At 40.5% G+C, this 17,273-nt stretch overlaps 1 protein-coding gene across 1 annotated transcript in view; it reads left to right on the top strand.

Moving 5' to 3' along the window:
• Window positions 1–17,273, top strand: part of DNAH11 (dynein axonemal heavy chain 11) — a 281,712-nt gene that overhangs the window by 236,986 nt on the left and 27,453 nt on the right. Inside the window, 7 exon segments of the mRNA XM_059728936.1 lie at window positions 9,029–9,233; window positions 10,565–10,729; window positions 11,607–11,747; window positions 12,376–12,546; window positions 14,171–14,293; window positions 14,930–15,123; window positions 16,684–16,832. Coding sequence (XP_059584919.1) covers window positions 9,029–9,233; window positions 10,565–10,729; window positions 11,607–11,747; window positions 12,376–12,546; window positions 14,171–14,293; window positions 14,930–15,123; window positions 16,684–16,832 — 1,148 coding nt within the window.

The raw sequence follows: 17,273 nt of genomic DNA, 5'->3' as shown, positions 1-17,273 counted from the left end.
AAGAAATCTGAAGAACTTGCTTGTAAATTCTGATTTATAAAGGAATTAGAGGGTATTGAGGGCCATGGCTAAGAAGCCCTTTCTTTGAGTTAATTCCTCACTGAAGAATAATAGTAGGGGGGAGGGAAAATCCTTCCCCAAAGATTTGATTTAGAGTCAAGACAGAAGTTGGACTCTGTTCCCAAAAGGGGACAATTGAGGAGGACAAAGTCAGAAGGCCTGGGACCAGCAGAGGAAGAAATGTGAATGAGTTAATCGAGAGAATTATTGTTTGATTTGATGAGAGTGGTTATATAGCGGCTGACCTGGTAGAGAAGGAGAACAAGACACTGAGTTAAGGACCGAGGAGAAAGAGACCGGGAATCCACTTACCATTGATGGGGAATAGTGACCAACAACCTAAGAGGAAAGGGGCCGGGTGTAGGGGAGGTGGAGCCCTACAGAAGAACCTCACCTGGGTCAGGCAGACCAGCAAGTCAAGAACATCCATCCTCTCGAACATCCATTTTCCATTAAGACATGGCAGGAAAGTAGGAGGTAGAGATAGAAGTCAATATAACCTGACGTGGTTCTGAAGCAGAAGAAGACTGCCTGCTCACAGGAGGTAATTTTACAGGTCTCTACACAAGTCTTTGTTCTTAAATATAATGTTTCTTGAATTGGACTGGCCCTGGAAATGCCTCATTCTCAAATCTGCTGTTCCAGAGGCCAGGTCCTATTTGCCCACCTGTGATGCCTGAACTATTGCATGTAACATGGCTGGAATTGCTTCATAGATGCAATGAGTGGTGATTAGTAGAAAAGTTAAAGCTAATGAGAGGCAACATGGCACTTTTAAAGAAATCAAGTCGTGTATCTAGGTACCAAAATTTGGATTTAGGCACCTAAATTTAGGCCTCTGGTTCTGAAAATGTTGGCCTCTCTGCCCTATCATCAGCTATATTTTCCATTCATAAACCTATCAGAAGTTGTCTTCCACCATTATAGTTTGATAGTCCTATAAAATTGTTCTTTTCTGTTACAAAGATCCCTCGGGGTTTATCTTTGGTTTCACAGGTATTTGGGGATCCATCTTTTGAATTTCTAGGGCTGTATCCACTTTATTTCAAGGACTGTGGTAATTTCCACTAGAAAAGTAGGGTAGACATTTTTCAGTTCATTTTGGAAGTGTCTAACCAGAAGGAAATGGAGATCCTGAAGCTTTTGTCACCCTTGTTTGAAAGAGATTTTGTCTCGTTCGAGTGTTCCAAGGTAGGTACAATCTTAGGGAAGTCTGCACTGAAGGCTAGAAAAAATGTGTTTTCCTTTTCTTGCACTGTTTTTCCATTCTTGTAGTTTCACTAGTAGCACCCATAGACACTACACTCTTTCATAGTCTAAGATTAATCTCTAGATAAATTACCTCATTGTTTCAGTGAAAGCTATTCTATGGTGTTTTCCCACCCCTCTGCTTATCATTGTTGCTCATTTTCTTTAAGCTGAGAGAGAGAAATAACAAAATATTTATTTTTCCCAGCTGTGCAATTAACAAAAAAATTAGAATAGCTGCAGTGATAAAACCCAGTGAGTCATTAGGTAGTTTTTGTCTTTCATAGATGATAACCACACAAATTGATGAAAATTTATTACCTCTGCAAATTGAGAACCCATAAAATACTATTTCAGTACAAGATGCCCAAGCTCATTTTATAACCAGGCATCCTTTCATTTTCATAACATAGCATTTTTCCCTTGGTAATTTTTTTTAACTGACAAGGCAATCTGAAATGTCCTCCTTTGTCTGATACCTGGTTCTAATAACCTTTTGTCTGTGCTTTTAAGAATGGTATATCCCAGGGCTTCTGATGTACTGTGGGAAAACTTGTCTTACCTTCAGTGCCCCAAGTAAATAAGTGATTTCAGTTTGCCATTACATTTAGCTGAGGTTATTTTGGCTCTGCATTATCTCACTTTTGCCCCTATGACCCCTGGGTCAAGCCATAATTGAGCTCTGTCTGAGATGCTGCATGATTGTTCAGGAGGACTTTCTGAAATGTGGAGACCAGCAAGACTTTGAGGACAAAAACATGCATTCATGGAAAATTGACTAGATGTGAGGAGTATTGTCTTCATAAACTGGTACTTTTGGATCAGAAGTAGCAGCATGGAGAAATAGGATCACATCGTCTTGCAGATGTGGAATGACCAGGAGTGTCTCCAGAACTTTAGCATGAGAAAAGGAATCATGGAGCTGCATGAGGAGCATGTCCTAACTCTCTGATGCTGTTTCACTCAGTTGAACAGACCCATACCAGTGCCAAAGCATGTTTTTGTTGTTTTCAGGAATCTGACTGGCCCAGGCCTCTGCAGATCCCCGATTAGTCGCTTTGCTGTGGACAGGTCAACTATTATATAGGGCTGGGATAGTTTTGTGCGCTGATTCTTCCTATGATTTACCCATGTGGGCAGGACGTAAGGAATGTGCCTAAGAAGGAATATCATAACAGCTATCAAAGAAAATGGGGTTTCCAAACTACCCTAAGGCCATTGATGGAAGAGGTGCCCATAGTTTGCTTACCTAGAGGAACTAACAAAAATGTTAATGGAAAAGCCTGGTTCCAAAAGCTAGACTCTTCAGGAAGCAGGTTCATGAATGCAAAGGTAGGCAATGACAGGGTGCTGAGGAGATCTGGCTTTTACCTGCTGGGACTTCAGTTCCATTAATGACATTGGTATCAAAAGTATGTTGGTGACAACCATTGTTTTGAGGAACCCCGTTTACTGTCTTCTACTGTAATCCACAAAACAATGAATCCTGAGTGCAGGGCCTGGCAAATGATAATTAAGTTGCATGTGTAGCAGTTGCAGGATGGTGGCTGAATAACATTTGACTGTCTGAAGGAGAGAGAGCACTGTCTAGAAAACTGGTTGTTCCCATACTTTGGCAACATAGTGCAATGCTGCTGAGCTGTAAAGATACTTCATGAATATTTAATTGTATTTGCATGGGGATTATTGTATTAAATTCTTGATAAACTATTATGTGTTTAGTAGCTTTATTTTGTTTTTAAAAGTATGTAGTGGGGGCTGCTCCCCATATTATATTATTAAATGTATTATGATTTGCTTTTATTTATTTTTAATTCTTTGTTAGCTATTGGCTTTTATTTTGGAGGGGAAAGGCCTTTTTAATCAATTTTAAAGTAGATTTCACAATACCAATAAATGTTTTTTACACATTGTAATGAGAAAATCTTGTGCTTTTGTGTTTTCAGTGATTTGGACATTGTGCAACTTCAATAAAATCTTGTCACAACTTTCAGGTCTAAGAACATACATGAGAATATAAGAAGTGCCATATTAGGTCAGATAAATGGTCTATCTAGCCCAATATATTGTCTCTGACAGTGGCAGGAGTAGATGTTTTAGAGGGAGAGCATATGAACAGGGTAGACCTAAAGTAGTTTATCCACTATCAGACCTTCTCTAATATCCACTGTCATTGGTTTAGAGATGCCAGATATATTCCTGACTCTTCTGTTTAATAGTTATTAGTAGATCTATCATCCATGAATTTGTCTAGTTCATTTTTGAGCTTGGCCATACCATCTGCCTCTACAACCTCCTGTGGACATGACAAGTTAACTATGTACTGCATAAAAAAGTACCTTTTCTTCTTAGTTTTCAGTGGCTGCCTACTATTTCTAGTATCCTGGGACTTGCTAAATAACAGTTCCCTATTCATGTTGTCCACACCCTTCATGATTGTGTATAGACTTTTGTTTTATCCCCTCCTCAGCCTTATCCTTTCCAAACTGAAGAGTCCTAGTCTTTATGGTCTCTCCTGGTATCTGGGAGCTGCTCCATTCCCTTGATCATCTTGGTTGTCCTTTTCTGTACATTTTCTAATTCTACTACATCTTTTTTGAGATGTAGAGACCAAAATTGATAGTATTTAAGGTGTGGATGCACCATGTATTTGTACAGGGGCCTGATGATCTTTTCCATTTTCAATTTTCTGTTTTCAGTTCCCTCATAAATGATTTTATTAGCTTTTTTTGGTTGCCATTGTGCATTGAACTGTTGTTTTTAGAGAGCTATCTACAGCGACTCCAAGGTCTCTTTCCTGAATTGTAATGGGTCAGAACTCACCACTGCAAACATGTAATTGAGTTTATTTTTCCCCAGGTGCATTACCTTGTACATGTCAATGTTGAAGTTCATCTCCCCTGCTTTTGCTCACTCAGTCTGGCAAGATATTTCTGCAGCTGTTTTCCATCAGCTTGGTATTTGACTACCAGGAATGATTCAGTATCATCTGCAAATGGGAAGTTTTCATGCTGCACTCCCATTCCCAGGTCATTGATGAAAATATTTAGGAAAACCATGTCCAGTACAGATCCCTGCAGGACTCTACTTCTGACCTCCCTCCATCCTGAAAAGTGACCATTTAACCCTATTCTTTGCTTTCCTTTGAAAACGCATTCAAAACAACAGTCTCTATACAGAAAAACAAAAGCTATTAAACAAACAGTAGGGCCAGTTTACAACTGGAAAGTGATTAGTGTTCTTTGCGTGCTTCAGTACCAGTGGTTTGTGATTGTGTTAGTAGGTGGTCAGTGACTGTTCATTACATACTTAAAACCAGTAACTCTAGTTGACTTTGTGGCAGAAATGCCACCGTCGGTGCCCCTCTCCAGAGATCTGTCTCAGCCAGCCTGAGAGGCTGGTGTTGAATCCCTCAGGGAGGGGATCTCCCACCTTGTCTGCATGACAAAAGCCTGGTGCCTGAATGCTCTGGTCACCTGGGCAGGGGGGGAAAGGCCCAGCCCTGCGTGCGGGCCCAGGTAGCCAGGAATGCTTTGTAGATTGGTCGGCTGTGGCCAGTATTGGCAGCTTCGATTGGACCGGGCTGCTGAGGTCAGAGAGGTTATTTAAGGGCCCGGGCCAGGAAGAAGGCAGCCATTAGCCATGCGGTCATCCAGGTGAATCTGAACCTGGCTCTCTCCTCATCACCGCATGCGCCAAGAGTGCCCTGCCTCCAGAGGAAACTCCAACCACCTCTGGATGATGCGAGTGAGTAAGCTACTAGAGATCCGATGAGATATTTAGCTTCAGTAACTCAGATGCGTGTTAAAACGGCTACCTCAGGCACACTAGTTTGCTCTATGGGATTCCTTTAAGATTCCTTTGATATTCCTCTAATATTTCTATGATATTGCTCTACCTTTTACCCTGTTTCCGCCCTACTTCCGACCGGTGTGGGAGACTTATTGAGGGGTGGGTCTAAATTATGCCAAGGAGGCCCCTTAGGTCTGTGGACTAAGGGAGGCTTCCTAATAAGCCCCTGACTTGGGGAAGTGCCCCAAGTGCTTGTATTGGGTCTAGTACCTATTGGACTATCAGACTTGTGTTCTCCAAGGTGTGCAGAGCCAGAAGTGAGTCCAGAGCCTTGGATGGTGGCAGCGCGAGCCCCAGGCTAGCGGGTGTGCTCCAGGGAAGGGGTCGGCCAGACGTGAGGCACCCCAAGGGAGGCACTCGGAGCCTGGAAGGTGGTCAGGCGCAGGGAGGTGGGCGGCTCAACGCAGGAGCGCCCCCTACTGGCCCGCCACAGACTTAATCAAAGCCAACAAACTAAACTGCTGTAACAATTATTGTCTCGGCTGCTTGTGATGTCCTTTTTTCTCTCTCGGACATCTTGTTTTGCCTATATTTCCCATTAATGAATAGTGGTATGGGTACCTACATTCAGAGTGTGCAGCCAGCACCTGTCCACTCCAGTTCTTAGAACTGTCCATTGCCCAGGCAACTCCAGAGATTTCTAAGTCCTGCACTGGCTGCATGATGTAATGACCTGGTGAAGAATCTCAGGTCACAGACATTGGCACAATTCCTAAGACAACCACCAGAACCAGACTGATTCAGTCACAGGCTCTAGTCTTGGCAGAGGTGCTGTCACTTGCAAAGGAGGTGGCTATGGTGCTAGCACTGTCTATTGGCCCTTTTTGAGCAGCACATTGAACAGCTGCTCCATAATTCTTCAAGGAGCAGACAGGCCACTATGATTTTTGCCATGGAGAACAGCTGCTCCATAAGCATTTTTGCCATGGAGAACAGCTGCTCCATAAGCATTTTTGCCATGTGAGAGTCCCCTTGCCTTATTGGCTATGTGAATACAAAGCTACAGTTTACATTTGTCATATTTGGTATGCCAACATTTCTCGTTTGTGTGCTGTACAGCTCAGAAGCAACTAATTCAAATGCTGTGCAACAACAGTTCAATGCATCCTGGTAAGAACGTTCTACGATCCTTTACAAAAATTAAGTTTGCTGATGTGTAGTGAGGAGAGGGGTCAAATCAAAATAGGACCTCTGTTATCAGCAGTGCTTTGTTTTTCAGATTTGGAGTCTGTTTGAAGACATAAATATTAAGAAATACAAGTTAGAAAAATGGTGTTTCAGGTCAGCGGTAGGGCCCTATCAGGGTATGTGAAGGAGCTTTCTAGAAGCCTGAAGACATAACAGCTCATTAGTGAATAGATGGGTTTAGTAAGTTGCCAAAATGATTCTACAAAGTTTTTGCCCTCTCAGCTAACCTGAGTGCCTAACTAGAGATCGTGCTTCATGAAAAAAAATTCTAAGCATCACCTTCCAAGCAGGGTGCTTGTTATAATATGCTTAACTAGTCAGGGGTTGTTGGCTACCAGCAGATTGGCCAGTATTTTCCCTCTTGCCTTATGTCAGACCTACGAGCACAAGAAAAAGGAATGCAATAAACAATGTCTTTGTTAGCAATGATTTTATCACTTTCATAGATTTCATAGGGGCTGGAAGGGACATCATGAGATCATCAGGTCCAGCCTCCACCCCCTCCCCCCCACCATAGGCGGGAAGTCATCTGGGATCAAGTGACTTTGTATCCCCGAGAATTTTTAATCTATGCTGGTAAAAAATGTGCAGAGGAATAATAGCACTGGATTGCTACCCCCACCCTCACCACAGCTTCCTGTGTCTAATAAATGGACAAAATACAATGGACAGAGATCAATGCCTGGGGTGCTTAGTAGTAAGAGTTTTATCACATTAAATACACCAATGAAGCTGTAAGCCAAGGAGTTGGGGTGATACTTTTACAACGAAGGTACAAATGAACAGTATTACATTAGTACAATATAATAAAAGTAAGTGAAAAAAAATTCGCTTAAGCATGCTGCAGCTGATATCTTGTGAATGTATTTAAACATAGCAGAGGAAGTACTTTGAAACACCTAAAACTTGTTTTTGGTTGTATTTTTTCAATTGTTTTTCCCTGTTTGGTGTCCATTTTGTAATACACGTGACTTGGGCAGGAGAAGGAAACTGAATTATGGCTACCACCTAAAGCTAAGCACACTCCAGTACCTGCAAGAATCCTTCAAAACAGTAACTTCACTGGTCACAAACCAAGACATCTCTCCCTCTTTACACTGTAATTTCTCACATAGCAATAACAGACATGGCAAGCAGCACTTACCAGGAAACAAATCTGTTCCCTTTCCCTTTGAGGAAAGCTAGCTGCTGTACAGGCTATTCTAGTTGACTATGAGTTGATCTGAGTTAATCACTCTTTGCTTCTGGAATTTGTCCTTGCTAGCATCCTATTCCTCTGTGTATTTAATCCCCATAGGTATATAACAGGGGTATAGCAGAGAGTGGGGTTTGTGCTTGGGGCAGAGGCATACTTGTAACAGGGACATACTGCTGACCTTTGATTTGATTCCTTGGTGTTGTGGTGCAGGTGTTTTCAGTTTGCTTCAGTACATCTGTCCAATTGGGTGGATGTTGAATGCTTCCAGACGCTTGGAGTTTATCTCCTCGGGGCGTGCATTCTCGCAAAATTGTTTACCTGGGAACAGTCCATCCACTAACTAACAGAAATGTGCCTAGGCTCTTCTGGCCAGCTTCTGCAGGTTGGGAACACATGTATGGCTTGGCAGATGCAGCAAAGGTTCTTGGTATCTAAACCCAAGCAGACTGTGTAGAAAATGAAGGGTCTGGTGCAAAGCAGAGGCACATAAAGGAGTACAAAGTGTCTGGGGAATAGAGGACAAGTGGGTAGAAGATGCAGGTACAGAGAACTTTGGGATTGGCAGCAGGGACTATATGTATGCAAACCCAGGGGTGTATGGCTTTGCTACATCCTACAAAGTGGGCCAGTAGGTCAACTTCATAGCTCAAGTATCTTCCACCACACCTGCAGCAGAACTTGGCAGCTCAAGCTAGATGCATGTGGATGGGCAGAGTGGGCACTGACACATACCAGAAGATGCAGTGCTCTTGCAATGTATTCCAAAAAATTCCAAATCATTTTTCAAACGTATGCAATGTTTTACCTCGCCTGTCTGCATATCTGAGCTTGATACTTTAGTAAGGTGCCCTGGCAGCTGTAAAGGATGGTAAAGGAACAGCCAGTGAGAAGTCTCTTCATTAGGGGATCTGATTAATATAATATAATAAAAGATCATTTTTACTGTCTCTCAATTATCAAGAAAGTAATTTTGAAACAACTTTTTGTAAGTTATGTTAAAAATTCTTTTTGGTTTCTCAGTCCCTAGTCCTATGTCTCCTTTTCATTTTGCTGTTTGTTATAAATATGAACTGTTTAGTTCCTTGTTTCAGCCTTTATGGCTAAGATATTTTTAAACAATAGGAAAGTAGAAGATGCTAAAGAGAGCATTGGTAAGAATACAAATATCACTCTACAGTTGTTTGAAAACATTTCATAGTAGACACAAGGAGGAAAAGTTTCCTGTGAACAGTGGACTCTTCTATATATCAGCCTATTTCCTGTAAGCCACAGTTAAGGAACTTCAGTACTAGGTAAATCTCTCGCACTGAAAAAAGTGCAGACCGTTTGTTCCAAGTGAATTTTATCATCCTCACTTTCCTTTCAGGCTGTTTGGTTTGCATGTTTTTTGTGACATTAGAATTATGTAGCACTTGAGTGAAGTAAAATATTTTAAAATTGCTTTATTTTATGCCATTTCCATTGCCATATACTTATTCTCAGGTATATTAAGATTGAAGACAAAGAATGTGAGTTCAACAAGAATTTCCGTATCATCCTTCACACTAAGTTGGCTAACCCTCACTACAAGCCAGAACTGCAAGCTCAGACCACCCTCATTAATTTCACTGTCACAAGGGATGGGTTGGAAGACCAGCTGTTGGCTGAAGTTGTTACTGCTGAAAGACCTGACTTAGAAAAACTTAAAGTGAGCCCTTCTTTTGACTACTTTTGCTGTTCTTCCCAGGGTTTAAAGCCAGCCCCATGTCCTATGGAATCTACTGTGCAGTGACTGTCACTTACTTATACATGAAGTGGACATAAAGGGTCATTCTGAGAAGTGTGTGAAACACTGGCTGTAAGAATCTGCTGCCCCCACAGATGCTCTCTTCTTCTGAGGCTCCAACCCTAATACAAAATACAGCTTGTAATGATTGTGCCGTGATAATCTTCTTTTCTCTCTTTCTGCACTGGTTTAAACCATCTCAGTGTTTTCTGCTTCAATGGGCTTGAGCCAATAAGCAGAAATTAAATTTCATGCCAGTTTGCAAGAGGATACAACTGCACCATTAAGCTCTAAGGCATTTGGCTAATTATGCTCAGAATGTATTCCTGCTAAAATGCAGAACTATATTTACTGAATTATTAATCATTTTGCAGTAACTTGTGAACAGAAATATTTTTATAGATTTCTGGAAAAGGCTCTTTAGGGGATTTGCCATGTTTTACCAGGTGTTTAAAGATGAAAAATATATGTATAGGTGAACAGTCAATAATAAGGATGCTTCTACTTCTGTAACAACTTAATTCCAAGAATCTCCAAACACTACAAAATTGGAATTGGTTAAGACTCATAGCGCCCACCCCTCTGATCCTGCTATTACTTTACCTATTTTACAGAAGGGCAAACTGAGACCACAGAGACTAAGTTTACTTGCAAGTATCGGGATCAGAGTTAGGAACAGGATCTGAAAAATTCTTGGCTAGATTCCTCTGAGTCTGAGTGTTTGGTGCAGGATTGTGTGAAGAGTGGATATCAGCAGGGTAGTTTTACCTACCTCCCTTATCATCACTGGTGTTATTTGTTGCCAGTCAAGGGTTCTCCCTAAAGAGAGTCAGTGTAGCAGAGCAGACCTCTGCCATGGTCTTCTGAGCTGGAGTGAGCATAGCAGAGGAACTACTAGTATTCTTCAGCTTTCTAAATTCTGGAATTGTCGAACACAATGAGAATTCCCTACCTGCTATTTAGGGCTGGCCCCTGGCCTCTTTTTTTGCAATAAAGAGGCTAAAGTAAGGCTAAGTCTGGCTCACTATCTTGCTGTTACATTCCAATGTCTGATCTTGCTGTCTTAATGTTTGGTTAATACCATTAGACCATGCCTTTTTTGTTAGAAAGGAAGTTGCATTCTCTTTTTTTCTGAAACAGAGCTGAAATGTAATGATCTAAATAAATGGAGAATAACGATTTCTAGACTGTGAAACAAACATTCACCTTTTGTTGCTGTTGTTTGAATCCAGTCTTTTCATTCTCCTTGTTAGTCTGCCCTAACCAAACAGCAGAATGACTTCAAGATTGAACTGAAACATCTGGAAGATGATCTTCTGCTTCGTCTTTCAGCTGCTGAGGGTAGTTTCTTGGGTGACACTGAGTTGGTGACAAAACTTGAATCAATGAAGAAAACAGCAGCAGAAATCGAATGCAAGGCAGTAACAATTTTATTGTTTTTTTTTTTTATTTTTATTTTAAATTATCTGTAAAATGCAGATTCTCAATTATTTTAGATAATATATTTAGTAGACCTAACTTTGTTTTTAATGTATCCGTTATTCCTAATTGCTCAGTAAGCACTTAAGATCCATATATCCACAATTCCTTTTTGGCATCTTATTGATCATATATGTATTGCTTTTTGCTTCCTAGATTGATGCCTGATAACTAATAGAATGAATTGGGAATAAATGTATTGCCATGTGACTAATATTTGTCAAAAGCAAATATAAATATTGTCCCAAAGAATATCTATTCTTTAACTGTTATGCAAGTAAAAGCCTCTTTGTATGGGAGGTCATATAGAGACATTAATGACAAGGGATGTGACTGTGGCTGAATCCAAAAATTCAGACTGTTGCTTACAAGTAATTTTCACACCATTGCCTTAGTTTATTTGAAACAATTAATTGGTGGCAGCTAGAGAGAAGGTCCTTATTAAAATAAGTGCAAGTTTACTTCGCTGTTATGCAACCAGCATCTCTGATAAGAAAATAAATATATAGCTCCTCATCAACTTCAGCCTTAATTTTACTTAGATAAGTATTAAGAAGTATATTAATGATCTGTAGTAAATAGTAATATATCAAAGAGGAGATTAAATTACTTTCATTTCTAGCCAGCAAGCAATGAAAACAGTGTCCAGTATAATCCTTCCGGTGCCAAATAATATTGTTGTCTGAAATACGTAAACTTTCCAGATTTGCAGTCACATTCTTTCTTAAACTCATGGGAATTTGTCATTTATTTAGTCTCATGGGCTGATAATTATGATAAATTAAAAAAGTAAACTGGGCAACTATCTTCCTACAGGTAGCTGAAGCAAAAGAAAATGAGGCTACAATTAATGAGATGAGAGAGCATTACAGACCCGCAGCTGTAAGAGCATCTCTTCTTTACTTTGTTGTTAACGATCTGCGCAAAATCAACCCCATCTATCAGTTCTCACTGAAGGTAAAGCTTTATTTTCTGATAAGAAGTACAATTTAATCCCAGCAATTAGTGAACTAGTATGTTAATGCTTTGTATCTTTTTATTGGATGTTAAGATTTGCAATGCAACACGTCTGTGAGAAGAAAAGGAGGGTTGTATGTTTTCCCCACTCATTCTTTAAAATATAATACTTCCCAATAATCTCTCTTTCTATTACATTCTAATATGGCTAGTAAAGTTTACCTTACCATTGTTTAATGCTCCCTATAAAGCTAAATGAAGAGAGATTTAAAGCTTTTGTTAAACAGCACGGTCCAAGAAATATACTAAGGGGAGATGTTAGAATGAGGAAGGAGAGTTTCTCCTCAAAAACCACTAGCTTTTCCAGGCTAAGAGAATGCACTATTTTCAGAGTGTCTTATGGGTGGGGAAGCCTTGAGGAGTCTTCTGGAAAATATTGCCATTTGCCATCTCCCTTCCCCCAATCTTAGTAAAATTTTCTTTAAAGGCCCACTTTTCTGAGAAGGGTGATTTTCTTCATAATGTTTGGTGTTTCGGACAAGTCATTTCCTCTTAAAATGGTTACCAAGTATGCTGCTCTTTTAAAGGTTTTTTATTAGTTTTTCTTTTTTTAAACCCAAATTTTTAGGCCTTCAGCACAGTCTTCCACAAAGCAATAGAACAGGCTGATGCATCAGAGGATATCCAGGGTCACATCTCCAACCTGACAGAAGCTATTACATATTCCACCTTTTTGTATACCAGCCAGGGACTTTTTGAAAAGGACAAACTCATATTTCTAGCCCAGACAGCCTTTCAGGTGAGAAAAAAATAATGCAAAAGGTGGTGATGGTAGTGCTGCTGTAGGTATTTCTCTGTTGGAAGAAGACAGATTTAGGACAATACATCAGGCCATCCCATGTTTATTTACTACTTTACACACCTTTGATGCTCCTATAATAAATATTTACATAAAAATTCCAGTACAATTTACTAGTGTTGTTATCTAAGCATCTATGGTGCATGAGGTACTGTTTCTTTAAGCATTTAAAATGTTGTACTACGCCTCTGAGTGTAGAAATGAAGATTATGAAAGGTGCTTTTTGAGGTTATATTGCATCTTGTATTTAAAGGAGGGAATAAAAATCTGTTAGGGATTTGGAAATGTGCAAAAACAATCCATTGGAACTTAAGCCCATTACTTCTCGTGGTGGGCATCAGGAACAATTGATCACCATCCTTCTTGTAGCCAGCCTTTTAGTATTTAAAGACTGTTTTTAAATCCCTACTTACTCTTCTCCTGTCTAGACTATTAGGAAGGAGGCTAGTGCAGTGGTTCTCAAACTGTGGGTCGCAACATCAGCATATAAGGTTGTAGGTGTGGGGGGCTGTGGGTTGGGAGTGAGGGGCTAAGGAAATGGGGTCATAAATGTGGAGTCAAGCTAAGGAAAAATTTGGGAAACACTGGGCTAGTGAGCGTTATGTGGGTTCCGAGTGCTGGAGGAGGGGAAAGGGAGAGAGCGATGCAGGTGCTCTGTCCAGCTTGCGGCATGGTATCCATGGGGGTACTCTTGTTGCCAGGGCATAGCACGCACCCCTGCAACTGCCCTTGCCCAGCTCCTCCCAGCTTTTCAGTCAGGGAGAGCTGGAAGCAGCACAAAGGCCTGGCTGGCAGCCAGTGAGTTCCTCTGGAGGGCCAGGCCTCCGTTTGTGCCAATGCACTTTTATTTGCAGGCTTCGCACCACTTTTTTTCCTCGGCTTTTTTTACCACCACGTACAAATTTGCCACTGCATGCAAATTTGCAGCACAGCACATATTTTAATGTTCACCATGTGCAGTTTGTGGTGTCACAAAGAGATATGTTGTGCCACAAACTGCATCCCCCTGCTCATTTGGATGCGGCCTGTGTGTTTAAGGCAGGGGGTATAAAAAGGGGGAGTTGTATGTAATTCAGATTCCCTTTCTCACTTCAGTGGTGCTGTATGAAAGAATTCTGGACCACAGCTGTGCAAGATTAACTCTGATCTTTAAGGACTATGGTTTTAATTGTTTTTTTACTATAGCTAAATTATCATAAACTGTAGCTGCTGTTGTTATCTAGCTATTGTTAAATATTCCAAGGATTCTGCTATCACTATCATGCAACACAACAGCAATTCTACCTTCTGCAGAATTAGTTCAGAAGCTGCTCTCTGGTTTTTTGAGTGTCTGTTTAACAGCCTAAAATTGATCTCACTCTATTAATTGATTTATATTTTTCCTCTTTATTTTAAAATCATTGGGAAATGGTAAATTATTTTATTGGCGCTTCAGAAGATTGTCACAGGAATTCTAAGTACTTTGTGCTGCCTATTCAATAATTTCTATGGAGTGGTGAATACTTTAAGAGAAGTGACTGTGAAGTAAACCTGATGACCTTTTTCAATTTTGTATGCTGTCAAGATTCTGCTGAGAAGTAAAGAGATAGAGCTCCTTGAATTGGATTTCCTGCTTCGATTCACAGTAGAACACACTTACAAGAGTCCTGTTGACTTTTTAACTACTCAGTCATGGAGTGCCATTAGGGTAGGTTTGGAGAATTGCTTCTCAATTTGAAAGCTTATTTCATGTTATTTCTGGAGACATAATACTACAGCTAGGTAATGTCACAGAGAGTCATATATTCCATAATAAATTTGAATAGAACTAGCAATACTTTTGAATACTTTTTGTCCTTGCATTTTAAATGTATTGTTCCTGAGATGATAAAATAATGCATTTGTTTCATAGGAACATAGGAAAGTAGGGCTCAGAGGGATCTCAAAAGGTCATGTTGCCCAGCCCCCTGCTCATGGCAGGATCATCCCTTCATGTGGAAACCCTGGTCATCTGTGCATTCTTTTGTGAATATAATTTTGATATTTACACTTATCCCTCACTCTAAAACCTAGTGTTACATTTTGCATGCATCATAATTTGATGTTTAACTCTAAACAGATCGGGTGGAGAATTTGAATGGAGTTCTGTTTAACAAATAAAGTTCTTCAAAAAGGACAATAGGTGCAAATTATACTTTAAAATAGGTCAAGTATGGTTAATAATGTGACAAAATGTATTGGTATTATTCTAATAGTGGCAATGTATTTCTCTTTTATCTTAAAAATCGTGTGTGTGTGTGTGTGTGTGTGTGTGTGTGTGTGTGTGTGTGTGTGTTCATCCCAGGCCATTGCTCTAATGGAGGAGTTCCAAGGACTAGATCATGATATTGAAGGGTCTGCCAAGCGGTGGAAGAAATGGGTGGATTCAGAATGCCCAGAAAAGGAGAAGCTTCTTCAGGAGTGGAAAAGCAAGAACTCTCTTCAGAAACTTATCATACTGAGGGCACTCCGCCCAGACAGAATGACTTATGCCCTGAGGTAGGATCTTTGTTGTGGCAATGAAATCTGCATGAAGCCAGCTCAGGCATATAGCACACAATGGAGAAAGATCAAATTTTAAACGATGGGGATCCAACATATCAAGCAAACTGGTCGGCCAGGCTTGAGATTTTGATTATTGGCCCTTGGGCTTCGTACAAGGCCTTTCTTTTCTTTGTCAGGAGCTTGAAAAGATGGTAGGATGAGATTGGCACGTTTGAATTTTGACCTATTTACAGGGATTTGACCTGTTTTTTATGGTTTATATACACATTCACCTTGCTATGTGAAAAAGTTCATTTGTAAATCAGGTATATTTCTCTTGCCATAGTTTTTCTCATTGTTTTACTAGACATAGCAGTTAGCTGGTAACTTTCTCGGTCTGACATCTTTAAATAACTAAGTTTCAGAAATAAATAAGCAAATAATGAGCAAATAAAACAAAAAACCAAAACAAACAAAAACCCTCAAACCCAACCCTCTTAAGGTTGTTTTTTAAATTCTTCACTTCTAATAATAATACCCAGGTATCTTACTCGTGCATATAAAACTCTGGCATGCATCAGCCACTGTGTGGCCAATAGATCCAGGGAGATACTCTTCCCTCTCTATTCGGCATTGGTGAAGCCTCAGCTGGAGTACTGTGCCCAATTCTGGGCACCGCACTTCAAGAAGGATGTGGATAAGCTTGGGAGGGTACAAAGAAGGGCCACCTGTCTGGTTAAGGGCATGGAGATTAGGCCCTATGAGGAGAGAGTCTAGGAACTGGGCCTGTTAAGCCTGAAGAAGAGAAGGCTGAGAGGTAATGATAGCTGCCTACAAGTACATCAGGGAAGCATCAAGAACTAGGAGAGCAACTATTCAAGAGGGCACCTCAAGGGAAGACGAGGTCCAATGAATGGACATAAACTAATAGAGAGTAAATTCTGGTTAGATAAAAGGAAAAACTTCTTCTCTGTAATGATCTCCAGAATCTGGAACACACTCCCAGCAGAGGTGGTGCGGCCACCCTTCTTGGAGATGTTCAAGATGAGGCTGGACAAGCACCTTGTTGAGCTCATGTGAGCCCAATAACTTCCTGCCTGGCAGGGGACTGGGCTTGATGATGTTACAGGTCCTTTCTGGTTCTGTTTTTATGATTCTATATAACTTATTAGGCTAGTATGTTTCCTTACCTGGTACTTTCTCTGCCCAGCTGTCCTTTCTTGATACATTTATTTTGGGGTTGACTTGGGATTGTATGGTATAGTTTTTTTGAATAGCAGGGGACTGGATGCAGGAGACCTCCCTCCCCTCCCCTCCCCCCTACAGTTCCTGTTTTCCTGTGTTTATTTGTTACTCACTGTCCCCTTTCATGAAAAGAAGCATGGCAAATTGTTCTCTACCCTCTTCACCTTTATGCTGCCCTTTTTTCCATTAGTATTTTTCCCCAGCACCTTTCTTTAATAAAACTGCTGATAGTTCAGTACTAGCAGTGCCTGCTTTGAGAATAGCCATGGCCCAAAGTCTGTAACAATGGAAGTTCATTATGTGCTCAATTTATGCTTTATATTTATACAGGAACTTTGTGGAGGAAAAACTAGGTTCAAAATATGTGGAGGGCACAAGGATAGACTTGGCAAAATCATATGAAGAGAGCAGTCCAGACATGCCCGTCTTTTTTATTCTCTCTCCGGGAGTAGACCCACTTAAAGATCTGGAGACACTTGGTGAGTCTCATTTCCTTGGGAGCTTTGTTTGCATCAGAGGCAGTCAATCCTGCCCCTGCTGAAGTCAAAGGATTAGGTCCTAAATTTTTTTTAAATCATAAGCAAACAAGAACAATAAAATTTTTCCCTATAAAGAAATAGAAATTACCATGGCAAAGTTGGGCTGGATTTATCTTCACTGAGAGAGTTAAGTTCTGAAGTTTCTCTACCCCCCACCACTTATTTGTGGTAAATTAGGTGGATGAAAAGTGCGAAGCTATAAGCACTACAGTATGAAGAAATTCTGAGGCTGAACATTCCTCTGCTTGGCATAATGCAAGTTTCTTTTGTGCTGTTTTCTACCTTTTGACTAGATGAGGGCCAGAGGGCAATTTTCTCCATGCTCATGTAATCTTGTGCCCCCTGTGACTAAATAATGGTCATTATACAAACTATATTCAA

This window comes from Alligator mississippiensis, chromosome 5 (assembly GCF_030867095.1).
Source record: "Alligator mississippiensis isolate rAllMis1 chromosome 5, rAllMis1, whole genome shotgun sequence".
Taxonomy (NCBI): Eukaryota; Metazoa; Chordata; order Crocodylia; family Alligatoridae; genus Alligator; species Alligator mississippiensis.
This window is presented reverse-complemented; position numbering and strand designations above follow the sequence as displayed.